Consider the following 27,907-nt stretch of genomic DNA (forward strand, 5'->3'; position numbering starts at 1 on the left):
CGTTCCCAGGACTCAACTTGGTGCCGCAAACACAGTAGATGCAACACAAAAGTGTACAAATAAAGTGAATGGAACACATGTGCTTATTTGAAAGAATTCACAAGACAGGAGACTGCATTAAAAATCAAAAAAGGAAACATCAAATTTAATTTAAAGAAAGAAACCCAGAAATTGTCCGAAAAAACAATGGAGCAAATCAACTCCTGAAAAAGTTCTGCATCTTGGTAATCACATTTATTGGAAGGGTTGGACAAAAATAAAAATGCCATTTAGCTTAAGAATTTGTGAGTTATCTGCAAATCAACTTATTTCAGAAGTGGAAGAATTCTTGGTTATTTCTTAAAATCAAAACGTACGCCGGTTTCTCTTTTGAGTATCTTCTACATTTAAAGAGGCAATCATACAAAATCTCCTATTTTCCACACAGGATAAATTCTTTGTTTCAACCAACTCTCAATGGTGGGGCAACTAGCACAACACCGTCTCCCCGGACAAAGAGCATCGGAATATTCCGTTTTGTTGACTGGAAGAGGAAAAAAAACACAGAACACATTTATACAAATTTGTAGTAGTATTATTTATTTTTCGAGAAAGAAATTTGAAAACAAAAAACCACAGATTCAGCATAACACAAACAAATTGCTTAAAAAACCTGTTCACTTACCTTTGTGGCACAAAGAACCATCTACTAACTGTTTCTTTTCCTGGAACACAACTGGGGCAGAGGCGTCCGCTATCCACCCAGCCCTTTCTGCCCCTCTTCTTGGCACACAGCTAGACCACATTTCTCATGCTCCCTGCCAACCAGATGGTGCCACGGACTGGGTTTTAACCAATGGAAAGTGAACAGAAGTGATGAGCAACCTCCCACAAAGGCGCCTCTGTGTTCTCCCGCGACCATGGACTCAGATTATGGAGAACCCTGGGGACGGCAGAGCCAGGAAGCCTGGGTCCCTGACTGAGCACCTGGAAGAAAGCTACTGTACCGACCTAAAACCTCACTAAAGACCGTTGTGTGGGTACAAATAAAATCCTACTGTGCTAAGCCCTCCTGTGTTGCTTCTATGTGCTACTGCACTCATATACAGAATGGATACCTTTTGCATTAGCCTAGGGAACAAGCCTTAGGCTGTAAGGAAACAGATATGGAAGGTCTGAAATTTTCTCATGCCTCGGCAAAACATTAAGTAAACGTTGACTCCAAAGGTAGCCCAAAAGATGTCCCAAACCTACAGGTTCTGGGGAAGAGGCTGGAAAAGGCCAAACGTTAGTAGTGTTGCTGTTAACCTGATGCACTGGGCAGGGCAGTGTAAGGAAGAGATGAGCTTAGGTGAGAACTAGCTGGTTTTCAAGTAGAGATTACAAGAAACAGCATTCATGATGTCATAAAAGCCAACTGTTTTTAGACTCCCAACTGTGGACAATAAGCAGGAAAAATGCGTTAAGGAACAAAGCGGCCCTGTAAATTTTCTCAGGTAAACAAGCTCAGCCCTGAGGGGAAGATCAGATTAAGGGTGTCCCTTTCCCACCCAAATTTACTTTAGCAAATGACCCAAGGTAGTCAACGTTAATTTGTGGGAGAGGTAGTTACACAAATTAGAGGTGAGGAACTAAAGAAATAAAGGTGTCTACAAGTTCTGTACAGAAAAAGACTTTGAGGTGACTGGCCCAAAGAACTGATTGGAAATAAACAGATCAGAAATATATGAAGTCATAAGTTTTTAAAGAAATGGTATTGCCAAAGAACCCATACATAGCCTGGCTGAAAAAAGCCTTTGACAATTTGAGTCTTCCAGCATAAGTGAGACGTTTCTGTGAACGTTCTGCAGCCTCCAGATTTAGCAAATAAAAATACAGGTCGCCCAATTAAATTTGAATTATAGATAAATGAAAAAGAATTTTTTTTAGGATGGCCCAAATATCACACAGGACATACATGACCTAACCAAGGGATTTCTTCTACTACTGCCTCCCCAGGGGATCCATCAGTGTGAAGGACCAGTAACTGCTCTACGTTCCTGTTCTTTCCTTTTCTGAAAGGGAGTTTTTATGGCAGCAGATATCCTTGTCCCTGCTGTGCTACAGTGGAGGTGGGTGGGGCAATGACAATTAATTTATCCTTTTTAGCTTACACGAATCTGTACCACAACTGACCACATGTAGGTCCGACAAAGAACTCTCTCTCCACCAGGCAGAAAATATTGGTAATAGCTATGTCTTCAGAACTTTTTAAAAATGTAAGAACCATGTTTTATGAGCTTCTTGGGTACTGGAACTAACATAAAAGGAGAAGCCCCAACAGTAAATTCAAGTAGTACCTATAAATGTAGTATGCTAAATCAAGTACACTTATGTGTCATCCATGAATGTATCTAACTCTTTCCCAGATAATACACTCTCAGGGCAGTGGTTCTCAAGTTTCAATGTGCATAAGATCACCTTTAGGGCAGTTTCCTGGCTCCATGCCCAGAGATCCTCACTCAGTAGGCCAGGGTGTGGCCCATGAACCTGCATTTCTAACATACTCCAGGTGTGCACATACTCCTGGTTCGAGGAACACACTCTGAGAATCACTCTCAGAGAAACAAGGATCATGTCTGCTGTCTGCTACTAGGAAGCAGCACTGCCTTCTGGTTTCCTTCTAGTTGCAAAAGGCAACCTAGTCTTACCATAGCCAGTTCAGTGAAGGAGTCAGCGCTCATCAAAATAACTGATACATTTTACTCAAATCCCTCATTCAGTGGTCATACTTCTGAACTAAAAAGTTCCAACCTTACCTTCATATGGAAACCACTTCATCTGAAATGATTCTCTATTAATTCAGTTATAGTTTTCTGGAGATACAAGTAAGCAGCTTCTATGATCGCCCCCAAGGATCCCTGCCTCCTGGTGTTCACCCACTTGTGTAACCCACTCCTTCTGAGTGTGCGTAAAATTTGTGCCTTGCTTCTAACTAGTAGAATCTACAAAGTTAGTGGGTGTCACTATCATGATTAGGTTACATAAGATAGTCACTTCCACCTTGCTAGCCAGCTCTCTTGCTGGGTTTGATGAAGCAAGCTGCCAGTGGTAGAGGCCCTGCAGCAAGGAACTGAGGTGCTCTCAGTCCAAAACCCTCGAGCAAATGAATCCTCTCAACAACCACGAAAGTGAGCTTAGAAGCAGAACCTTCCCCACTTTAGCCTTCAGATGAGAACCCAGCCCTTGTGCAGCCTTGTGAGAAACCCTGAAGCAGAGGACCCAGCTGAGCCTGGACACCTGACCCACACAAACTGTGAGCTAATAAACGTGTGTACTTTTAAGCCACTAAGTTTTCGGCTGACTTGTTATATAAAATTCTGAGATATAACGTCCAAATAACTGAGAAAATCATGAACAGAAACAGGGAATTGAGAATGAGCTCATTTTGAAGGTGAAGAACACCAGAAGTTTAGTTTTATATGTACTGAGTTTGAGATAACATCCAACGTGGACATAGTTTCAATAAGAATATTGGAAATGAGAGAGTGAAGCTCAGAAAAGAAAAAAGCTGGAGACACAGATTTATCCATAATCATAATGGCCACCAATCACCACTTGCCACCAGCTTTACAAGCACCAAATTCACTGCAACCTGTAATCCTGGGAGGAAGGCACAATTATCGTATTGGCATTTTACAGAGGAGGTCCCTGAGGCTTAAAAAATTTCTAGAACTTGCCCAAGGTCACATAACTAATCACCAGCAGCCAGGATTTGAACCGAGATCTGTTAAGCCAGAGCTCAAGCTTTCATGCTGTACTATTATTACAGATTGATGGCTTATAACGAACAGTAATTACTAATTGACATCTGAGGGGGGAAAAAAAGCAGATTAAAAAAAAATCCCACGTTCAGAAGGAGAAAGAAAACTAGCCACGGAGTCGGGAGTGGTTGAAAAGAGGAGGAAAGCCGGGATAAAGCAGAACCACAAAACCCAAAAAAGGCTGACATGTGAACACTTACTATGTGCCTGTCGCCACCTGAAGGCTTTTCACGGAATCTCTCAATGAATCCTCAATAGCTGTATGAAGTGAGTCGTATTACCATCCCCATTTTACAGATACAGAAACTTAGTCACAGACAAGTTGGGTAACTGGTACAATTATATAGCTGGTAAGCAAGGGAGTCAAGATGTGAATCCAGGCGGTCCTGAGGGCCAGAGTGGCTTCTCAATACTTAAAAGACTGAACAACAAAATGTGCCAATATCTGGAAGATCTGCATAATGCAGTGAACCAATATTTTCCAAACGACCAGAGCTTGATGTTACAAAATCACACATGTATAAAAAATCCATTCCAAGCGCAAGGTAGACCAATGAATTTGCATATAACAAGAAAATGAAAAGTTCACTGATATAGTTTCAGATTCTACACTACAACTAGCCTTTAAGAAACTACCGCTTGCTGAGTTTGGGTATAGTATCAAAGGCAAGTATCCACAAGAAATACTCCTCCCTTTCCAACTACCTATCTGTGTGACATTCACAATATAGTGCAACAGATTAAATGCAGAAACAAAGATGTGAGTAACTAGCTGTTGTCTATTAAGCCAAGCATTTGCAAAACATAAAACAAAGACACTTCTCACTGAATATTTTGTTTTAGAAAATATAGCTATTATTCATAAAAATGTTACTTATGTCAAAATGTAATCGATTTATTATTTTTAATTAGTTAAATATCTTAAAAATTTCTCAGTTTTAGTTTCTAGTAAGTATTGATACGTAAGTCCACATCAAACAAAACACTGTCCAGTATTACTGTTATACACCAGCACACAGAGGCATCTTACACAGCCATATCTCAACGAATCTTGGCAACCCTACGACAGAAGTGACTATATTCCTGCTTACCAGTGAGGAAGTTACATCTGCAAAGGTACTTCCCTTGTCCAACGTACCCCAGATAGGAAGTGGCCAAGCCAGCACTGGAAACCAGGTCTGTCCAACCCCAATGCCTTTGGTTTTTTTAATTGCTACACTCTACTGAGTCCATGAATAGGTATCAAAACACGACGGGCTTTCCATAAATAACTGTTGGATTCTGAAAAGAACTGACATTTTAAAAGCGATGAATGGAACTGCAAGACTTACTTTATATATCTCTTCATATGTTTCTTCATCAATTTCTATCGTCGTCACAGTTTCTTCCACATCTCCCAATATCATATTTAAATGCTGATCATAGGCCTAAAGTGGGAAGGTGAGGGACCAAGAAATGTAATAAGCAAATTAGGAAATAATAAACAGGGCTTATAATATGCAAATCACTCAATTACAAGTAACACATAATACTTACACCACAAAGTTTTACATGCAAATAAAAAATAATCCTGCTGTGCTAATATACTGTTTCTCTGCCAATCATCTCCATGTTAACTTAATTGACCTGATACAAATATAAAACTGTTATGGTCAAAACTGAATTACTCAAAATAATTTGAAATTATTTTTAAAGTGCCCACCCTATTTGTTATCTAAGGCAGTCACATAAGTATTTATAATATTTAATTATGAAAAAAAGCCAGTTCATATACCTCTCAGTATACTTCTTTCAATTCCATCTGTAATAGCGTGACAAGAAAGATACAGTAAAGGAAATAAAATTCTTTAACTGCTAAGATGACAGCAATGCAGTCTCCTAAAAGCACAAGACCCTGTCACTCAACACACCCTGTCCTAAAATAAACACCACAAAGTAAAGTAAGTAGAGCAACACCCTGCACATTATAGCCTCACCAAAACTCACCAGAACACCAGCTTTTCGGCACCTGTGGGCTCGATCGACAAATATTGCAACTCAGATATTCAGGGATGTCCTCAATCCAAGCTCTAAGGCTCGTGCATTGTACTAAAATGTGAAGCTCCAGGGGGTGGGAGGGAGGGAGTGGCTTGTTTAGAACCCACTTACGCTTACTTCTAGCCAAGTGTTAAATGGTTCACCAGCTCACATCAAAATAAAAATAGCCAATTAGCAACACAGGGAACTGCTAGGCAAAGCAACAAACGGGGGCAAAGATCTACAGATAAGGGCCAGAAAACAAAAGGTTGAGGGTCATTCAGTACAGAGACAATTGAGTGTAGGCAGGGAACTGAAGAAGCCTCCAAGAGTTAAGGCAACACGTCTGTCCTGGGGTGTTTGTCTACTTGCCACTGGCCCAAGAGATTAAGTTCAATTCTATTTTTCTCTGCGAAGTTGCCACTATTCCATTACCCGGGATTCTTCTTCCTTTCTGTAATTTAAGACTACTAGGTCCCCACTTCCTTTCCAAGCACAGGAGGTTCTCTACCTTTAGGTTTCATGTTAGGTAGAGTCATAGTACTTAAGAGGGGGTTGAAGTCAGACTGCCTAGGTTCCTAGCCTGGCCCTCTTTTTACTGGCTGTGTCACCTTAAGCAAAGTAACTTCATCTTTCTGAGCCTGAGCTTCTTCAAACGTAAAACGGGATAATGAGTATCTACCCTCATAGAATTGTTACAGAGATTAAATAAGATATTACATGCAAAACACTTAGAGTAACAGTACCTGGCATATAAATAATGCTCAATAAAAAGTAGCTATTTTTAATCACTTTAGGGTAGAATGGTAGTTATAAAAACAACTTACTCAGGAAAGTAACGAGTTATCAAGAGGAGGCAAAACCTTTAGTATACTTTCTTCATGAATAAATGGGACCACCTCAAGGGACCAATCCCATAGAAATATTTGCAGATATACACAAAGGTCGATGTATAAACATGCTTATAGTAGTAAGAAATGGAAAACAATCCTAATATCACTGCTACCATATACAGAATTCTACAGTCATTTAAAAAAATAAAGGAGATTTATATGCACTCATGATCAATAATTTCCAAGAACAATTAAGTGACAAAGAAAGGTATCCCCAAAATGTATAGCAAGATCCCATTTATTTTTTTTAGAGGTGGTGTATATAGTGCAAATATATACATACGGACACACATTCTTGTATATATGTGTAGATATATAGAAAAGACCTGAAAGACTATAGACTCAAAAGAAATGGCACTTTCCCTTTTACTCTATGTATGTCTGTGCTGTCTAAAATTTTTCACAACAAAACACAAATTTATATATATGTCAGTAATTTAAAGAACACTTAAATGAGAATGGAGGACAAATAAATGTTATTTACAAATAAACAGGATAAAATGAAAGAAATGAAAATATTCTTTAATAAACACACCATTTCCGTTAAGAGAAATAAATGTTAACAATATGAATAAAACACAGTTGCATTTGGCTTTTGGAAATATGGCTGACTTTCCACCTCCTCCTTGTCTACATTCAAACACTCTTCCACAGTGGACAGTTTTTACATTTCAAAGGGGTGGGACAAGGGAGCAACGGTAAGGAAATAATCTGATTTCAAGGTGATTTAGTAAATTTACTCACATGTAACCTGCCTCGAAGCTCTCTGTCATTTCTCATTTTCACATAGATTCGTTCATCAAGACTGAGCCTGATGAGATCCAGAGGCTCTTCTACAGTGTTGGTAGTTTGTTGCTGATGAAAGAAACAGGTTTAGTAATACAGTACTAGAGAGTAAAGTGTATGAACCATCAGTGCCCTGCATGACTGTGGGCAAATTACTTAACCCCTCTATGCCTCAGTCTCCTAATCTGCAAAATGTGTATAACGACAGTGCCTACCTAACACTGTTGTTGTGAGGCTTAAATGACATATTTGAAGGCATCGAACAGTGCCTGACACAGAGTAAGTGCTAGATCAATGAGGGTTGAAACATACGTACACAGAAAGGAGTTACATGACAAAATAATCATGACGGCACTCTGTTCCCTCAAAATCCAAACTGTCTGACCCCATTTCAGTGTGTAGGGAGTCACTCTCTCAGAGACTTCAGTTTTATCTCAAATATCATTTAGTAATTTGAAGAACTTACATTTAATGACTACCACATACTAGTCAGAATGCTAAGCAGAGATGAATGTTTGAGGGAGGATTATGAGTTCAGTACAGGGCAAGTTGAGTTTAGGGTGCCATTTGGTCAGTAAGATGAATATATTTAGCAGGCAGTATAGAATACTGGTTGAAAGCATTGGCTTTGGAGTCAGGCAGTGTGGGTTCAATTCCTGACTCTGACACTTACGAATTGGGATTAAAAAATCATGCCATCTCTAATTCTCAGTTTCCTTGTTTACAAAATGAGGAATCCACAATCTTCCCTTCATAATTCTTGTGAGGATTAGAGCTAATGTATTTAACTGAAGTATCTGATATATTTTAAATAGTATCTGGCAAACAGAAAAGTACTTATAAACGGTTCTTTTTATTACTATTAAAGAACTGTTGGAAACAAGTCTCAAAGAGACCAAGGCTAGGATGACCGGGGTGCATATGGAAGGGATGCTTGAAGCCAGGAGAGCTGATAAGATTATTCAAGGAGAGCTGCTTCAGTAAGTACATAAGGCCAGTGGAGGAAGGTGACTGAATGTTACAGGCTCTACAGCCCTAACATAGAGTAAAAGGGGAAAAAAAAAAAAAGAAGAAAAAATACTGACTCACGTAGTCCCCATCCCCAGTTCAAGAGGTGTTTGTTAAGGACCAGCTAACCAAATACTAGATTACAATGATACAGAAGTCAGTCCCTGCCCTCAAGTTCATTCTAGTGGGGAGAGGCATATAAATAAGTAATCATAACACTGTAAGGATATATACATGACTGTGCCCTACTACCCACTGTCCACCCTTTTCATCCCGTAGTTTTAAACACTGCCTTTTCAAAGCGGACTCCCTGATCATTCGATTTATTCACTCAATAAGTATCTGTTGAGTGTTTCCAGCACCGTTCTAAACCCCGAGGACGGAACAGTGAACAAAACTCTTGCTCTTAAGGCACTCACATTCCAGTTGGGGGATACAGGCATTAAATAAAGAAGCATATACTTAATATGAACCAATAACATGCTAGGAAGAAAAATAAAGCAGACTGGAGAGTGCCGTTTGATGCCAGGTGGCCAGAGAAGTCCTCTTTGAGGAGATGAGATTTCAGTAGAAAGCTGAACAAGCTGTAACCTGATCCACAAAGATATCTGAGGAAGAGCATTTTGGAAAGAAAGGAGAGAGGGTGAGAAAGCCTGCAGGACCATCAGTTATTCTGAATACCAGTTCCTTGCTTGTTACCTTCATACCACATCACAGCCCCGCATATCGCGCACACTTATGTTTACTTTTTACCCGTCCTTCCCCGAATATAAACTTCAAGTGGGGCCAGGGACCACGTACGTCAATGCCAGTGTCCCTGGTGCTCAGAACGGTGTCCAACCACACAAAGACGATGCTCACTAGGTGTCTGTTGACTGCAACAACTGCTGCGCTCAGTAACGATAACAACTCCTTAACTGTACTATCAGGCTTTCTATCAGAATCCCGACAGGTCCGTGAGGCAGGCAAGGATAATTATTCCCCACCCTACGGAAAAAGGTGAGACTCAAGAGAAAGGAAGCGACGAGAGTGAGGAATAACTAGTTTCCAGCAGACTTCGAACAGAAAAAAAATCTCAGGGCCTGAGGCAAAATTGGGAGGAGGCGCGGTTAACCAAGAGGCAGATTAAGGCCGTGAAGACCCAGAAAGAGGCGGCGTAAATGGCCACCTTGCCGTGAGCTTGGAGAAAGCAACCCTGACAGGCAAAGTGGGGCAGAGCCAGGCCTGGGCGTGGGAAAGCCGCGCCGAAGCGAGTTCTTCAGAAGACACTCACCTGGTCCACGTCATCCGCCATCTTTCAAACCCTGCGCTCTTTCCCGCCTCTCGCGAGAGCACGAGAACCCCCTCCGGTCTCTGGAAAGGCGAGGACGCAATGCACCGGAAGTAGAAATAATCGGTTTTGCTGCTTCTTGCTTCCTGCAGTTGGCATTGGTCCTTTGGGGCTGGGGCGGAGCTTTATCAGGGGCGCCGACGTTGGGGCGGGGGGAATTGGGTACCTGGCGTCTCAGTGAGGGGGCGTGGCCGCGCCTCGCCCCGCCTGGGGGCGGAGCCAGCGCGCGGGCTGCGTCCCTTGGCGGCGAGGTGCGTCCAGCGTCCGCCAGTCCTGCCCAGGCAAAGATGGCTCGGAAGCGTGCGGCGCGCAGGGAGCCGCGGGGAAGCGAGTTGCGCGGCCAGGTGGCCGCGGGCAGGGGGCCGCGGGGACGTGAGTCACGCAGCCAGACGGCCAAGGGCGAGAGCAAAGCCAGGCGCGAGGAGAAGGAGGCGGGTGAGAGCGAGGCCGAGCCGGGCTTAGGGGGAGAGGCTGGAGGAGGGCGGGAGGTAGGCCGGGTGGGGGAGGGCGAGGCCGGCCTCCTGCAGGTGCGGGTGAGGCAGCTCCGCGCCCACCTGGGCCAGCGAGACGGCGTTCCGGTGACCGCGGGAGGCAGGCGTCATGCGGCTGCCCCGGGCCTCCCCGACGTCGCTGCGCCTTTGCCCTCCGTGCCGGGAGCGATGCGCCCTGAGCGGTTCCGCGGAGCCCGGCCGGACCGCGAGCTCCCCTGCTCAGCCTCTTCCTGCTCCGCGTCACCCGCAGGATCAAGTCCGGCCTCCTGGTAGATGCAGAGGGTGCATAGGCAAGAGGCACTGCGATTGTTTTGTGTCCCCACAAGACGAACGGACCAGGACTTAGAGTGCTGGAGTGTGCTGATCTCCTGAATAGTACCTTCAGCCAAATCTCACCTCAGAGCCCCAGCTTCGGATCCCACCTGACTTCTTCACGTGCATATCGAATAGGCTTCTTATATTTGCCCTGGGCAAAGTAAAACTCTTGATTTTCCCCAGTTAAACCTGCCCCTTCCCCACTTTTCCCCTTCTCAGGAATTGATCCCTTCACTTCTTTAAGCAGACCCCTCCTCTTCCTTACACGCACACCTCCAGTCCTTCAGCAAGTCCTGTTAGTTCAACCTCAGAACCATATCTCCAATCTCTCCACTTCTCTTTATTCCCGTGGCCGCACCCCCTGCCCAAGCCACCCTCACTTTTCAGTTGAGCGACTAGCGATTGCCTCTTCACTGGCCTCCTTACTTCTTTTCATCCCTCACCACGGCAAGAGTTCTCTATGCAGCGGCGCAAGTGATCTTAAAAAAAAAATCAGATCTTGCCATGCTCCTGCTTCAGATCCTCTGTGGCTTCCCATTGCTCTTGGCATAAAATCCAGATTCCTCACCATGGCCTACAAGATCCTACGTGATATGGCTCCTGCTTCTTCTGTTGTCTGCTACCACTGTCTTCTTTGCCAGATACCCTCCTTGTTGGCCTCCGTTTGGTTCCTCAGATACGCTGTTATTTTTCACTTGAGCCTTTGCCTTTGATGTTCCTTCTCCCTAGAACGTTCTTCCGTGGCTTTTGCCGTGGCTCACTTCTGTTCCTCCAGGTCTCAACCCAGGCACTCCTCGAGTATCCTGCCTAAGGTGGTCTCTCCCAGTGACAGGCTCTGACAGCCTATGCCACATCTGTAATGATCTTGTTCATTTATTTGCTTCCTTTTTGACCTGTCTTACCAGAATTTAAGCTTATGTAAACATGTCTTATTTTTTTGCTGTATCCTATCTTGTCCTCCCCCCTTCTCTGCGTATACTAAGTACTCAATAAATATTATAAATAATTGCATAATGCATGCTGTAGAACGGATTTCTGGGGTACCTGATATAACTGGGTAGACGATTAGCCTAGGTCACCATCAAGGGCTCCTGTGACATAGATTCAGTAATTCTGTGATTCTGTACATATTTTAAGGCCATCATTCATTAGGAAATAGTCAAATGGTAACCATTTCTAAACTTAAAAGGTGATTTACCTCACAGTTAATACTACAAGTTCCATTTTATTCGTTGACTCATTCCTATAACATTTTATGAGTACCTAATGTCTGCTGCACACGAGCTACGTGACATGGGAGATAGAGGTTTCTTGGAGATCAGAGTAGGGTAGTGTTCACATTTACCAAAAAAATATCCAAGACAGCGTGTGGTTTCATGGGATAAGGTATAAGGCTTTCTGACTTCTGAAGGAATAATCGGGAGAAATTGGGAAATGCTCTCTGAAGAAGTTATGTTTGGTCTGCAACTTGAAGAATAGGTAATATTTCAGCAAACGGCTGTGAAAAGGGGTTGTCATTCTAGTCAGAGGGAATGTATTCTGAATACGTGGCAATTAAAAAATTTTTTTGAAATCAAAAGGTATTGGAAATGCCACCAGCCTGGGTAGCATTCCTCCCAGCTAAACACTTCACCTTGGCACCAGGTTGGTATAGCTCCAACATTTAGTAGTTATATGTGTTTGGGTTATATATGAGAGGCAAATAATTTAGCCTCACTGGACCTCGTCTGTGAAACTTAATTCTAACCTGCTGGGTGGCTGTGAATTTTCATCCCGTAAGGCTCCTGGTATGGTCCAGGTGAAGTAATCAGATGGGGTAGCTCATATCAATTCAGCCTACACGTAGGCAAGGATGCACTTAAGCTTCGCTCACGCTCTGCGAGCCAGTGGAGCTGCAGTAAGTTTCCAATGTAGCTTCCGGGAAGAGTTATCAGCTTTGATGTGGTTGGGTAGAGGAGCAATTTGGTTGTGGTTTTGGCCGCAGGTGACACTGATTTGGTGACTCTCCAGTGTACTGTCTAACAGCACCATAGTGTGGGTTTTACCAGAACCTCAGTGCATGCACATGAACGTGACACTTGGCTGCTTCCAACAGCTGGGGACAAAGAAAATAGTCTTCCACGTTATATCTTTGTTTCCATTAGGGCACTTCTGGTTTCTCCATATTTAATCTCAATGTTAAATCCTTCATCGATGTAGTTCATTAACTCCTTCAACAGCTACTTACTGAGCACTTGCTATTTTCAGGCCCTGTGCTAGGCACTGGAATTATAGCGGTGAACAGGATAGGCAAGGTTCCTGCTCTCATGATGCCTGTAATCTTTGGGGGAGGGTAGGTAGGACAAGTAAGTTAAAAAATAAATTCACATGGTGATAAGAGCTATGAAGAAGGTAGGACAGGTTGCTGTAATAAAGCTGACATGGGGACAGGGAAGAAGCGGCTGTCAGAATTAGTGGTCAAGGAACTCCTGTGTGAAGACTTGACACTTTGAGCCAATTACTGACTGTAATGAAGGAGCCTTTTGTAGGACATTGTGGGGGAAGAGAGCTCTGGACAGAGGAATCAGTAAGTTTAAAGACCCATAGGAGGGAATGTTTTGGAATTGAGGTGAGAGACGTGAGTAGGACCCTTAGGTTGGAGACCAAACTAAGGAGTTTGCATTTTATTCTTAGTGCTATGAGGTGCTGCTGGCAGTTCTAAGCAGGTGTTTTTTTTTTTTTAGTAAATCAGTGGCTGGCCAATCAAGCCCCAGTGGTTAATTCATGCCCTGCTGAAATTACTTGGTTAAGGTCAAGGAGGCTGGTTAGACAGTTGTCCCTCGGTATCTGCAGAGAATTGGTTTCAGAACCTCCATGTATACTAAGATGTGCGGATGCTCAAATCCTTTATGTAACAGTGTAGTACAGTCAGCCCTCCGTATCCTCGGGTTCCACATCTGCAGATTCAACCAAAGTTCAGTCCGAGGTTGGTTGAATCTGTGGATTCAGAACCAGGGGGATATGGAGGGCTGACTGTAGTAGACAGCTCTAGATCTTGGAGAGTCCTGGAAAATGGCCTCTTTTTTTTTTTTTTAATTATAGTTGACTTACAATATTAGTTCAGATGTACAATAGTGATCTGATATTGGACTCTACTCCATATAAAGTTATTATAAAACATTGGCTATATTCCCTGTGCTATACATTGCATCCTTGTAACTTACTGCTTTTATACCTAGTCCTTTGTACCTCTTAATCCTCTTCCCCTATCTTGCCTCTCCCCCCACCCCTTTCCCCACTGGTAGCCACTAATTTGTTCTCTGTATCTAAGTCTGTTTCTGTTTTGTTATATTCATTTGTTTTATTTTTTAAATTCCACATATAAGCGAAAACACAGTATTTGTCTTTCTCTCTCTTATTTCACCGAGCATAATACCCTCCATGTTGTTGCAAATGGCAAAATTGCATTCTTTCTATGGCTGAGTAATATTTCTAATTCCTTTAGATGGTAGGTTAGGTGGTTTGAGATTTTTTCCTGTTTCTTGAGGTGGGCCTGTATTGCTGTAAGCTTGCCTCTTAGAAGGAAGCTTTTGCTGCATCCTGTGGATTTTGTAAAATTGTGTTTTTATTTTCACTGTCTTAAGGTATTTTCTGATTTCCTCTTTGATTTCATGATTCATCCATTGGTTTTTTTTGTTCTTTAGTAGCATCTTGTTTAGTCTCCATGTGTTTGTATTTTTTTCTTTTTTCTTCCCGTCACTGATTTCTAGTTTCATACTGTTGTCATTGGAAAAGATGCTTGATACATTTTCAGTCTTCTTGAATTTGTTGGGACTTGTTTTGGGGCTAGCATGTGATCTATCCTGGAGAATGTTCCACGTGCACTTGAAAAGAATGTGTATTGTACTGTTTTGGGACAGAATGTCCTGCAGATATCTATTAAGTCCATCTGGTCTAATGCGTCATTTAAGGTCAGTGTTTCCTTTTTTTCCCCATTTATTTATTTATTTATGGCTGTGTTGAGTCTTCGTTGCTGTGCACGGGCTTTCTCTAGTTGTGGTGAGTGGGGGGCTACTCTTCATTGCAGTGTGTGGGCTTCTCTTCGCAGTGGCTTCTCTTGTTGCGGAGCACGGGCTCTAGGCGTGCGGGCTTCAGTAGTTGTGGCACACGGGCTCTAGAGCACAGGCTCAGTAGTTGTAGTACACAGGCTTAGTTGCTCCGTGGCATGTGGGATCTTCCCAGAACAGGGCTCAAACCTGTGTCCCCTGCATTGGCAGGCAGATTCTTAACCACTGTGCCACCAGGGAAGTCACAGGGTCACTGTTTCCTTATTGATTTTCTGTCTGAACCATCTGTCCATTGATGTAAGTGGGGGTGTTAAGGTCCCCCACTATTGTACTGCTGTCAATTTCTCCCTTTATTTCTGTTAATATTTGCTGTATATATTGAGGTGCTCCTATGTTAGGTTCATATATATTTATGAATGATATCTTCTTGTATTGACCTCTTTATCATTGTATAACGTCCTTTGTCTTTTAGTACAGACTTTGTTTTATAGTCTGTCTTGTCTGATACAAGTCTTGCTACCCCAGCTATCTTTTTGTTTCCATTTGCATGGAATATCTGGATAATAGCCTCTTGATACTGTGGCACCAAAAACAAAAAAAAAAACAGTAAAGAATAAAGAAAAAAATGTCATCCGTATGTCTGCCATCCAGAAACAGCCACCACTAAATAATAGTGTATTTCCTTCTAGTCTGTGTATTTTTTTGTGTGAAGTAGAAAGTATACTATTAAAATAATTTTGCATTTTTAGCATTTTATCATATATCATTTTCCTTTGTCTTAAAAGATGGCTGAATTACATATCATTGTGTGACTGTACCATAATTGATGCTTATCTAATGGATAGACATTCAGATTTTAAAAATTTTGGATATTATGAATAATGATACTATGAACAGTTTTTTGATTCACAGTTTATTTCCCTTGTTCTCACTTTTAACTCCTCAACCTCTCTCTTCAAAACACAAAAATACACAGCTGTGCCTTTTAACCAACCAAGTGATTTTGGTGAGGAAGAAATAGTGCTTCTGGAGCAACCCCCCACCTGCATCTTTAGATTAGTAAAGTGGAGTATTTAACATCTTTGCTTATTAACAAAGGGCTAAAAACCACTGTAAGATCTAGAAATCCTGTTTTTAAGGGTGCCCTACCAAACTGTCAAGTCATAAATAAACTTTTAAGCAAATTCTGGCCTTGAAATAAGAAATCTGTTTCCAGATTATAAATAACTAATTTTGAAATATTTTGTTTCCATTAAAATGTTTAAAACCTGGGAATGCATAAATTTCTCCTTTTAGAAAACATTTTAAAGAAACAGAACTGAATCAGTGATTTTAACCAGCATTAAAACAAATGCTGTTATAAGGTGAAATTTATTAAAATTAAGTTATGATTTTGTTTAGATCAAAAGGGAGAGTCTTTTTTCCCCATGCAAAATTGTATTCTTGGGGAATATAAATACCTATCCAGAGAGTCAGCAGGACAAACCATAGATGAAAGGAATGAATTAATTTGATATTTTAGGTTAGTATTGCAGCTCCTTTTGGAACCTCAGTGAAGGCTAGGGTATTTTTATTTTCCATAGTTAATTGAAGCAGAGTTCTGCAGCAGCAAAAGAAGATGATTTAAGATAATTTGCATGAATATATTTATAATAAAATAGAAAATATTTCCCTGTCATATTAATACATGTTATAAATATATATAACAGTAATATATGTTAATAAGCAGACCATGCTTTTAGATACCCTAGTTGAACTAAAACCAACAGTTTATGCATTTTTTATATTTCCCTTTAACAAAAAAAGGAAACAATAATTATTTTGAGAAAATAAAGTTATTTTTGAGTTACTGCTAACTCATTCCAACCCTAAGTTTACTGAGAGTGGCACTGAGGTGAGACTGGAAAGATTTCATAATGTATGTGTTTTGAGTAGTGTTTGGGTTTGAAAGATGACAGGAACTTAGATTAGGAGAAATCAGTTGTGCTAAAACTGGACACTCGGACATGTTTATGAACTTGAATCATTTCACTTAATAGGAGTGGATTATCCCTAAAATAAATAATTAGTCTTGGCAGGTAGTAAATAAGCAAGGTGTTAATTAATGGATTGTGAATTTTCCTTGCTGGATATTAGCTGAAATTTAAGGTTTGCAGTTTAGGTTGTATGAGTCATGTGGTGGTGTGTCTGTAGTCTTAGGAGGAGTAGAATACAGTGCTGATAAAGGAGGAGTGTAGAGTGTAGACCGGCTGGAGGTGGGAAGAGGCTGAAAGCTGGTTGCTGACCCAACATGGGATGGTGACGGAGGTTTAGAGGGAGGTTACCAGAGAGGACTTCTCATGACCCTGCCCATGAAGCTACAGTGTCTCCACCTTTCCTTTTGTCCCTTATCTCATGTTCTGTGTGGTCATCTAGATGTCTTCGAAGATGAGAAACCTCCAAAGAAGAGTGTTCTCTCAAAAGTTTCACGAGGAAAGAGGAAGAGAGGCTTCGGTGATTCTGGGGGCCCAGCAGATGGTCCAGCAAGAAAGAAAGCGGCCAAAGTGACTGTTAAATCCGAAAACCCTCTGGTTATTAAGGATGAAGCCCTCAGTGATGGGGAAGATTCCAGGTGAGATGGCTGAAAACCTCTTGAGCAGGTCTTGATTGTTCCCATCAGGGAAGTGTGACTAAGAAAACCTACTCCTTTTGCTTGTCACTGGGATCTGTGGAAAAGGTGGGATCTTTAAACTCTTCTAGGTAGAGCTCAGACCACTAGTAAGAGCTGGGAAGAGTCTTGGCAATTATATAGTTTACCTCCCAAACTTTTCAGATGAGGATGACAGCTTTCAGAAAGTGATTTGTTCGTGGTTACACAGCTAGATGGTGGCCAAAACCAGGATGAGACCTCAGTCTTCTGACTCCTGGTCCAGTACTCTTTATACCACACGAAGACGTTTCATACACGAGGCATTTCCCTGACGTCTGGCCATGTCCTGTCCTGCTCTCCTCAGGTGCACTCCGCCCCTGCCCAGCTGGACTTCCCTCCTTCACTTGACACGTGCTCACGCTCTTCCTTCTGCCTGGAACGGTTTCTTCCACCTTCAAGATGCAGAGCAGAAGTCATCCCCTCCACAGTCTTAATTGATTCCTCCCCCTTTTCCTCCTCGGACTTCTTGCTGCATCTCGTAAGAGTGTAACTGATCCGCCTTGTGTTACACTTACTTGTTTCCGTGCCATATACCACTGTGAGCTCAGACGGCTGGACCCACACTGGTTCATTTGTTTATGCCCCGTGGTGTCTAGGGCAGGGCCTTTGACAGTGAATGAACATATTAATATGTGGTGAACAATCAACACTTGATCATCTGCCTCCTGGGGAAATTGGGGAGGGGGGAGGAAGAGGACAAACAGAGAGGCAGTCGTTTCTTCTTTGTTTCAGAAATAAACCCTCACTCTTAGTGTCAGCTTTTCCAGCAACCTCCAGTCCTGGCTCAGAAAGTAGGCCAGGACAGGGCAGCTGTGGGAAGGAGCGCAAGGAAGCGTGTGGATTTTCCACCATCGTTCATCTCTTAGACTTTTCCTGCGAATGCCTCTGAGCTTACTGCTTCCCAGTTGCCGCTCCGCACTTGTTGAATTCTTTCTGCATAGAAATTCACAAACAGATAGACCAGGATGTTGCCAGGGAAAGCTCTGGTCCCCCTTTCCCTCTCAGTTAAGAGTTGCCATTTCTGCCACTTTTACTCTAAGGGGACATTTTTGTTGCTGTGGTGTTGAGAGGAAGTGGCAGGGTAAAAAGGGAGTGTTTGTCTTTTTAGAGCTGAAGCCTGAGGCTTGTTATTTTAAACGTCTGTGCTAAAATCTTGGGTCATATTCTCACTGGATACCATGTGTCCAGTCTTACAAAAGCTGTAAGTAACTCAATTCCCTGAACACATTTTATGTGTGAATTTGCACAATTTTATTGCATATTAGCAACCGTTGACTCTTGAGCCAGTATTTAGCCAGCTCCGTATCTACGTAGTTCTCTCCTTACCCTTCCAGTTGTCCGTGTTCCTTATGACACACCTGTGTTCAGTTACATCCCCACTTACTTAGAAGTTAAAATTCTACCAACCTCGGTCTCCTTTCGTCTTATTTCCCAGAGGTGGGGAAACAATCTTCTGAGTTGGCTCATGGTAGGATCCGCAAATGTGACTTCTCTCCTCTTCTTTCTGGCGTCTGGCTGCACGTGTGTGCACACAGACATCGCAGCTTTTACTTCTGGGACTCACATTATTTTTGTGGTTTTTTTCTAACTTGCCCTGTATCATTTACAGACACAGCTGTTTCCCTTCACACAGCTCTAGATTGTAGGTTCATCATGTTCCTCCTGTTTTGACAGCACATCTAGTGTGCGACCTGTGATCAGAGCACATCTTGATGGGAACTTGAGACCCGGGCTAATGGAGGAAGTGAGGCTCAGAGCTCACAAATCATCAACTAATTGCAACAGTTTCTCAGTAAATAGAAGGAGTCCTTACAGTTGAGTTTAGTTTAAACATAGCCCTAGGATGTCTGAGCTTTTCTTCATCTTCTCTCCTGTGATCTCTACACAGGGACTTCCCGAGTGCCCTCAAGAAGGTGCACCGTCCAGAGAAAGAGGCTGCTGCGGACAAAGGTGGGGGTGAAGGGGGCGACGAGGAAGAGAGTGAGGAGGACTGGGAAGAGGTAGAAGGTAAAGTGTCTTCCTCTGTTCTCAGAACTGTTTGATGCTGTTTTTCTGTTTGATTCTGTTTGGAGTCATGTCACTGCAATCCTGTCCTTTTCTTTTGAAACTAATAAAAACAAAGTTGCAGTAGGGGACTTGCTTTTGATGTAAGGAAAAAGTCATGACCAGGTTAGCAAAGAACGTTGTATATTCTCTTCCTCTGGTGGTGCTCCATGGAGGGGATCGTGAGATAGAGAAGCCGCATCATCTCATAGAGCCCGGGCTTTGCGGGTGCTCATACCTGGCTCAGAGGCCAGCTTTGCCACTTGTGCAGCTGGGTGAGTGAGTAACTCCAGCTGTCCGAGCTGAGTTTTTCCACTGGTGACAGTTGGTAAACACCGAACGCTTACTGTGAGCTGGGCACAGTCTAGGCTCCAGGTTGTTGTGGGAAAATGTGCTGGGCCTGGTGCATCACATACTCACAATACATAGCCCCTAATGCCACCATCCCTAGCATGACTTCTCTTTCCCAGATTTTTATTTTGAAAGTGTTCAAACCTACAAAAAAATTGAACATGTAGTCCATACACTGTTCACCTAGACTCATTAACTTTACCATTGTGCCGTTTGAATGTACCAGCATCTTGCCTTCTGTAAATCTGCATTGTGGAACCACGTGAAAGTAAGTCACAGACATCCTGACTCTTCACTTGTAAATGCTTCAGCATGCATTTCCTAAGAGTAAGACATTCTCCTGCATGGTGAAATACCATTATCATACCTAAATTCAGTCCCTAATTGTTATAAAACTATCCTTTATAACTGTTTTTCCTCTCTCTTTTTTTTTTTTTTTTTTGCTTTTCATAGCACTGGGTTTTTGTTTCGTTTTGTTTTGTGTTGGTGGAGTCCTGGCCTCCTGTTTTGTAGAATGTCTCATATTGTGGTTTGTGATGGTGGGAACCTTGTTTGAATGCCCCCTGGATTCCTTACAAACTGTAAGGAGACCAAAGACTTAGTTATATTTAGATTAAACATTTTTTGGCAGGAACACTTCAGAGCTTTGTACTTCACAGTGCATCCATTCAGAGGCATCTCATGTCAGGTTGTACCGCTGCCGATGCTAAGTTTGATCATGTCTGTGGTACTGCCTGATTGTGCCAATGTAAAGGTACATTTTCCTTTTGTAATTTACCATCTCTAGTGGGACTCTGATTCTGCGTGAATATCCTGTTCCCCAGTCACTTTCTACTTAATGGTTTTAGCAAGCATCAATGATCTTGCCTGAATCAAAGATTATTATATTGAGCACTGCAAATATTTTGATTCTGTCATCTCATGTATATTTATTAGCTGACTTTGATCTGTAAAGAAGAGCTCTGCCTTTTAAGAATTGTATTTATTTATTTTGGGTATCACTATGGACTTAAAAATTCAATGTTATCAGTTATCATCATTACATTTTCTGATCTTTGGATTGTCCCACATTTGGCGAGCAGGAGCCCCTTTGAGCTAGCTACCCTACAGAGTCCTTTTGACATGACTTCATTAGTTTCTGAGAATGTTTTTGTTCTTTGGCACAATAAGATGTTCCAGGATCTCTCTATACTCCCTTGCTGCACACCTGGAATTGGCCTTTTTTTCCTCTAAGAAGCCCTGGTTCATTTTAGTAGGAACAGGTACATAGAAACCAAGGTCTTGGCACTGGGTATTGTCATTGCCAGTGGGGTGTCATTGCTTCTAGGCCCAGAGCTGCTTTGAAAGGAACTTTGCTAATGAAGTTCACAGTTCAGCAAATTTAATTTATTTCAGCTGGTGTTTATAAGCAGTGTAGCGGAGAAAGATGAAGATGCATGCCTTGCTGTGTATTCAGTACAAGTTTACAGTTGAATGGGGAAGTCATGCCTCTCTACAAAGCAAATTTTTGTGAGCGTTACCATAGTGATACAGAGAATAGGAAATTGCTCCCTAAGTCTCTTCTAAATCACACACAGATGAGCATTAGCTCCATGATACCAGGGGTCTGTATCTAATTCACCTTACTATCTCTGTGCCTAAGGTTCTTCTTCTGAGGGCTGTTTCTCTGGGTTCTTGTGCAGGTAATGAGACAGTTAGATTGTAAGAGCACAGGGCCTGGCATTTCCTAGGAACTCAGAACATGGTCTCTACGGTTTCCTACCTCACACCCATTCCTCACTTGCTCCGTCCCAGCAGAACCTCGATTTTGTTTGGTACAGTATCTATTATAACGATAATTATTATCATTGATTTTAAAAATTACTGTTTATAGAAGTTAGTGAGCCCGTGCCGGGTGACGTGGGGGAAAGCGCAGCCTTCTCTACATCCGCTCTGCCCGTGAAGCCCGTGGAGATAGAAATTGAAACACCGGAGCAGGTGAAGGCAAGAGAAAGAAGGTACGATTAAGCACTTGCTTCTAGTTTCTGTCACGTATCATCACTGGCAGCTGCTCCTCAATGAAAAACACATAGGAGACCCGGGCTGAGTGTCAGAGCTGTCAGGAGCGTTAGGGGAGAGAGCCCTGGGCTCACCTTTAGGACTGAAGGAGACACCTTTGTGTCCTGGCTAGGGCAGGAGGTGTGCCAGGGGCTCTGCAGGTTGCCCGTCACCTTACTCCGTCTTTAGGACAGTGTGCGAATGAGGAGCCGGAGACTCAGAGAGGTTAAGTACCATTTCTGCTGTGAGTGGATGCGCCACGATCTGCGTCCCTCAGGCTGACCCGGCATTGCTGTTCGTCTCCCCATGTCACTGCAGGGCCTGCGGCAGTGCCTGCTGCAGCTAGGGGCCCCCACTCCTCTCCAGGGTCCCCAGGCCCTCGGCAGCCCCTGGCAGCCCGGCCATATGGAGTGCGTCTCCTGGTAGTTAATTGGTTCCTGAGGCCCCCGTGTGATGGGCACGTTATTAGGCCTGAAGGAGGGAGACAATAGCAGTCAGGAAGCCTCAGGTTTTCCTCAGGATGCTTGGGACACAGACATGAGAGAGATTTTACAGCAGAACAGCATCGCACAAACAAGCGTGCGCTAACTTGACGTAAGGCAGTGTGTGCTGAGGAGCCGGTCAGTCTTGGGGGCAGAATAGTCAGAGGGGACGTCCTGGAGGGCGGGCTCTGAAGCATGCTTGGATGGCGGGTGGGCGCAGGTCGAGCAAGGGGAGGGAACGTCCTGGGCCAGGGCTCGCGGGTAAGGAGGAGTGGGAACAGCCAGCCTGCAGGTCTGCTGAGTAGCACAGCCTCAGTCATTGCAGCTGAAAGGCGTTGACCCTTCATCCTCCGAGTTTTCAATGTGCATTGCAGTGAAAAGATAAAAACGGAGTTTGAGACATATCTTCGGAGGATGATGAAACGTTTCAATAAGGAAGTCCGTGAGGACACACACAAGGTACGGCAGGGAAGGAGGAGGGTGGTACGCAGGGGAACTGGGCTTTCCGTCAGCCCTGCCTCTGGGCTTCCACTCACTGTGTGACCTGGTGAGTTTCTGACTCGGTCCTGAAGTGGGGGTGATAACAGTGTCTGCCTGGGGGGATGGGCGTGAGGAGTAAGCAGATAGCACATGTAAAGCACGTAGCTCAGTGCCGGGCGGGCAGCAGGGGCTAATACCAGGCACTGTCCTCCCATCCCTTCTCTCAGCTGTTTAATAACGTTGGTTCTGATCTCAGCTAAAGTTGCTGTGGCTTCTGGCTTCAGCTGGTACTTCCTGAACATACACCGGGGCCTTAGCAAGGTGCTTGGCATTGTGGGGAGAGAGACTTGCATGAAGCTTGTTTCCTACCATTCAGGAGTTTCTGATCTCACACAGGGAACAGGAAAGACATCAAAACAGGGAGACTCGAGACATAGCACAAGGAAAGAGATCAGTGTGGGCCTCAGTAGCCGAGGAAGGCCTCATTTAGGAGAGAGGATGGGGCGGGTCAGGAGGAAGGATGGCACAGGGAGACGCAGAAAGGCCGAGTGGTGGCCGGGCTGGTGGGACAGCCGGGGGCCTGCGTCTAGGAGGCAGCATGCGCTGGAGGCCCATGGAGAGTGAGGCAAGGGCAGACTTTGGTTTTCCTCTGACCGGCAGCAGGCAGCTAGGGAGAGTGTAGTGATGCGGAGGGTGGAAGGGGCACTGCCTGCAGCAGCTGCAGAAGCCGAGGGGTGCAAAGAGCACAGAGTCAGGGTGGAGAGACGAGGGGAGAGCTGGCCTGGCGCCCTCACAGGCCTGGGCGCCGAGCCGGGTGGCTGGGTTTCTTTTACCCCTTGGTGTTGGAGGTGAAAGAAAGGCGAGGATGACTATGACTCCAAGATGTGAAGCTTAAGTGAGGGGAGAAGGGCGGAGCATGGGCTGCAGCAGGCCGGCTGTAGGCAGGAAGAAGGGGGACTGCCTTGAGGGGAAATGATGCAAAGCTGAGTGGGAGGAGGAGCAGACAGCCTCGTGGTTGTTTCCGGAGGCTGGGGAAGGCTGGGGTAGGCTGGGGTGGCGCGCAGGCGTGGGGACACGTGGGTCTGCGGCGGAGGCATTACACACACCGGGTGGGGTTGAGGTGCACACGGCCTATCCCATCCCAGCTGCGACAGCGGCTCTCCCCCATTCCGTTTCCTCCTTTTTGGAGCAAACACCAGACTTTGTAACATTTCACCCACAAATCCTTCAGGCTGTATCAGTACCTCTAAAAGATAAGACCTCTTGAGAAAAAGGAAGTTTGTATTTTGCAGCTTTGAGATGTGATTGTTTCTTTGAGGGAAGGAGTACCTAGAGAGAAGAGGGGATGAAAGACAGAGTCTTGGGAGATGGCAGCGTTAGTATTTTTACTTTCTTGTATGTAGAAATGACAACAAATATTTCCTGTCCGCAAAACGTCTTTGAATTTGGCAGCAAAAATCCCACTGGTTTTCAGCCTTCCCTTTTCCCTCTCCCCAGGTTCACCTTCTGTGTCTGCTTGCAAATGGCTTCTATCGGAATAGCATCTGCAACCAGCCAGATCTGCGTGCCATCGGCCTCTCCATCGTCCCAACTCGCTTTACCAAAGTGCCACCTCAAGACGTGGACGTCAGCTACCTGTCAAACCTGGCGAAATGGTAGGGCCTTCAGGCCTGTGCTGCAGAGCCTAGTGTAGGATTTGTGTCTCAGAGGCTGGGTGCAGGTCAGTTCCACAGACCCTCCTTGAGGGGCTGGGAAGGCTCCCCAGGGGGAGGGTGTGAGTTGGGTCTTCAGGAGTTGGCCAGACAGGCTGGGAAGAGGGGCACTGGCAGGCGGGGCTCCCAAGACACCCCGCTCTGTGTTTTGGCTGTAGAAGAACAGAGTTCCTCTTCGCCCTGACATCTGACGCAAAGCAATGCCTGATTTCTCTCCAGGTTCATTGGAACATTTACAGTTAATGCAGACCTTTCAGCCAGTGAGCAGGATGGCCTGCAGACGACGCTGGAGAGAAGGTTTGCTATTTACTCTGCGAGAGCCAGCGAAGAGTTGGTCCACGTGAGTGGCTCCTGGCAGCACTGTTTCCGTTAGGTCTGTTAGCTGGGGAGTATGGCAGTCATGTGCCACATACCCTTCCAGCTGCTTTGCATATATTCCCTTGCTCAGTTCTCATAAAATAAAAACAGGTACTGAAGCTCAGAGAGGCTAAATCACTTTCTTAGGGTCATTCGGTTGGTGAGCATTGGAGACAGGATTGGGCCCACGTGTGAGTTGAAAGCTGCCCTCTCTCCTGTCTCTTACTTGGTGTCCTGGTGTATTAAAGCACTTAATTTTTGGTCAGCTGCCCTCGAATTGTTTACAGTAGTCAAAAATCGTGTTTAAAAGTCCCAAGGAAATGTTTTTTCAAATTGGCTGCTGAAATCCTTAAGAAAGTGTTTCCTTACCTTCCAAGCTGGGTGAAGATGCTGGCAGGTGGCTGTGCAGTGAGTAGGGTTCTGTCCAAAAGGAGTCTTGGCGAAGAGTTTGTGTGTAGACAGGCTTTGTCGCATGCTTAAAATACCCTTAGGTAAGGCTCTGTCTCAATAAAACAAAAATAGGTAGAAATGTGGTTTTATCCCTGGAAGATTTCTGTTGATGCATATACTTGTGTCTGAACTTCAGATTCCGTTTAGGGAAAGAGACTTTTTGTATCTTTAGAGACCAAATGACTGGCATCTTACGTCTCTTCCAATTTGGCTTGAAAAAGTGTGGGTATCTGGACAGTAATTGTGTGGTGATATCACCACCCAGAGAAAAACACTCGTATTTCAGTGTCATCCTCCCAGACTTTGTTCCCACGTATATCTGTGCATGTACTGTTTTGTTTGTGTAGTTTTATTAAGCAAAGAAATAGTTTTTTTTAAAGAAGTAAACAATTCAGTGATACTCGGTGCATTTTCAGTGTTGTGCATCCACCACCTCTATCTATTTCCAAAACACTCTTACTATCCCAGGAGGAGACCCTGTACCTATTACACAGTCACTCCCATTCTTGCTCCTTTTCCCACCTCCCCAAGTATCTGGCAGCCACCCATTTGCATTCTCTCTCTATGGATTTACATATTTTGGATATTCCATATAAAAGAAATCACAGTACAGTCAGCATTCCTTATCTGCAGGTTCCACATTGACGGATTCAGCCGACTGCCAACCAGATTTATATCTGCAGTTGGTTGAATCCGCAGATGCAGAACCCAAGGATAGAGGGAGCGCCAGCTGTACTCTGCCATTTTGTATAAGGGACTTAAGCATCTGCGGATTTTGGTGTCCGGCGGGGTCCTGGAACCAATCCCCAAAGATAACCGAGGGACGACTACATATGACCTTTTGTGTCTGGCTTCTTTGACTTAGCATGCTTTCAAGGTTCATTCACGTTCGTAACATGTATCAACTTCATTCCTTTTTATGGTGAATAATATTCCATTGTATGGACAGACCACATTTCACTTATCCATTCATCAATTGATGGGCGTTTAGGTTGTTTTCCATCTTTTGGCTGTTGTGAAGAGTACTGCTATAAACATTGTGTGTACATATATTTATTTGGGTACTTGTTTTCAGTTCTTTCGGGTATATACCTAGAAGTAGAGTTGCTGGGTCATATGGTAATTGTGTGCCAAACTGTTTTACATAGCAGCTGCACCATCTTACCTTCTCAGCAGCAAAGTACAAGGATTCCAGTTTCTCCAGATCATCACGAACACTTGTTATTTTCCATTTTTTGGATTATAGTCATCCTTACAGGTGTGAAGTGGTACTCACTGTGGCTTTGGTCTGCATTTTCCCGATGATTAATGATGGGTTAATGTCTTTTCATATGCGTATCGGCCATTTGTTTATCTTCTTCGGAGAAATGTCTGTTCAGGTCCTTTGCCCATTTAAAATTGGGTTCTTTGTCTTTGTTATTGAGTTGTAAGAGTTCTTTATATATTTCGGTTACCAGACGCCTATCAGATATATGCTTTGCAAATATTTTCTCCCATTCTGTAGGTTGTCTTTTTACTTTCTTCATGAAGTCCCTTGATGCACAAAAGTTTTAATTCTGACAAAGTCCAATTTTCTATTTTTCTTTTTTTTTTTAATTATTTTATTTTTGGCTGCATTGGGTCTTGGTTGCTGTGCGTGAGCTTTCTCTAGTTGCGGCGAGTGGGGGCTACTCTTTGTTGCGGTGCGCGGGTTTCTTAATGCGGTGGCTTCTCTTGTTGCGGAGCACGGGCTGTAGGTGTGCGGGCTTCAGTAGTTGTGGCACACATACTTAGTTGCTCCGCAGCATGTGGGATCTTCCCAGACCTGGGCTCGAACCCATGTCCCCTGCACTGGCAGGCAGATTCTTAACCACTGTGCCACCAGGGAAGTCCTCTTTTGTTTCTTGTACTTTTGGTGTCATATCAAGAATTCATTGCCAAATCCCAGATCATGAAGATTTCCTCCTGTGTTTCCTTCTAAGAGTTTTACAGTTTTAGCTCTTACATTTAGGTCTTTCATCCATTTTGAGTTAATGTTTTTATATGATGTAAGGTAGGTGTTCAACTTCATTATTTTTGCACATGGATATCCAGTGGTCCCAGCACCGTTTCTTGAAGAGACTAGTCTTTCAACTATTCATTGTATTTGTTGTATTATTTTCACTATTTATTGGAAGTTTTTCAATGGGGATGAATGGTCTTGGCACACTTATCAGAAATCAATTGGCCATAGACACTTGGGTTAATTTCTGGGCTGTCTGTTCTATTCCATTGGTCTACATGTCTGTCCTTATGCCAGTGCCACACTGTTTTGATTACTGTGAATCTGTAGTAAGTTTTGAAATCAGAAGTATGAGTACAACCTCATAATGCCATTTTGGCTATGTGGGGCCCTGTGCAGTTTCATGTGAAATTGATGGTCTGCTTTTCCATTTCTGCAAAAAAGGCCATTGGAGGGGCTTCCCTGGTGGCACAAGTGGTTGAGAGTCCGCCTGCCAATGCAGGGGACATGGGTTCATGCCCCGGTCCAGGAAGATCCCACATGCCGTGGAGCGGCTGGGCCGCTGAGCCTGCGCGTCCGGAGCCTGTGCTCTGCAATGGGAGAGGCCACAACAGTGAGAGGCCCGCGTACCGCGCAAAAAAAAAAAAAAAAGGCCATT

The 27,907-nt window shown here is 43.8% G+C and overlaps 2 protein-coding genes across 3 annotated transcripts in view; one reads left to right on the top strand and one right to left on the bottom strand.

Moving 5' to 3' along the window:
* Nucleotides 1-212: 212 nt before the first annotated feature.
* On the bottom strand, nucleotides 213-9,983 carry LSM3 (LSM3 homolog, U6 small nuclear RNA and mRNA degradation associated). Its single transcript, XM_082664167.1, has 4 exons — nucleotides 9,759-9,983; nucleotides 7,436-7,546; nucleotides 5,114-5,209; nucleotides 213-523 (listed from the first exon to the last, which is right to left on the bottom strand). The coding sequence occupies exons 1-4, from the start codon at nucleotides 9,777-9,779 to the stop codon at nucleotides 443-445; spliced, it is 309 nt and encodes a 102-aa protein (XP_082520293.1). The 5' UTR covers nucleotides 9,780-9,983; the 3' UTR covers nucleotides 213-442.
* An 88-nt stretch (nucleotides 9,984-10,071) lies between these two features.
* XPC (XPC complex subunit, DNA damage recognition and repair factor) overlaps nucleotides 10,072-27,907 on the top strand; it is a 35,079-nt gene continuing 17,243 nt past the window's right edge. The window contains exons 1-7 of one of the 2 annotated variants that reach the window (XM_082664164.1): nucleotides 10,072-10,250; nucleotides 17,083-17,278; nucleotides 19,245-19,363; nucleotides 21,624-21,747; nucleotides 22,644-22,728; nucleotides 24,247-24,404; nucleotides 24,681-24,801. In XM_082664164.1, the coding sequence (XP_082520290.1) occupies nucleotides 10,103-10,250; nucleotides 17,083-17,278; nucleotides 19,245-19,363; nucleotides 21,624-21,747; nucleotides 22,644-22,728; nucleotides 24,247-24,404; nucleotides 24,681-24,801 (951 nt within the window). In that variant the 5' untranslated portion in view covers nucleotides 10,072-10,102. The remainder of the gene's footprint in view (nucleotides 10,251-17,082; nucleotides 17,279-19,244; nucleotides 19,364-21,623; nucleotides 21,748-22,643; nucleotides 22,729-24,246; nucleotides 24,405-24,680; nucleotides 24,802-27,907) is intronic. The other variant, XM_082664165.1, reaches the window with a different exon arrangement.

This window comes from Grampus griseus (genome assembly GCF_964374135.1).
Source record: "Grampus griseus genome assembly, chromosome: 10".
In the NCBI taxonomy this organism is placed as follows: Eukaryota; Metazoa; Chordata; class Mammalia; order Artiodactyla; family Delphinidae; genus Grampus; species Grampus griseus.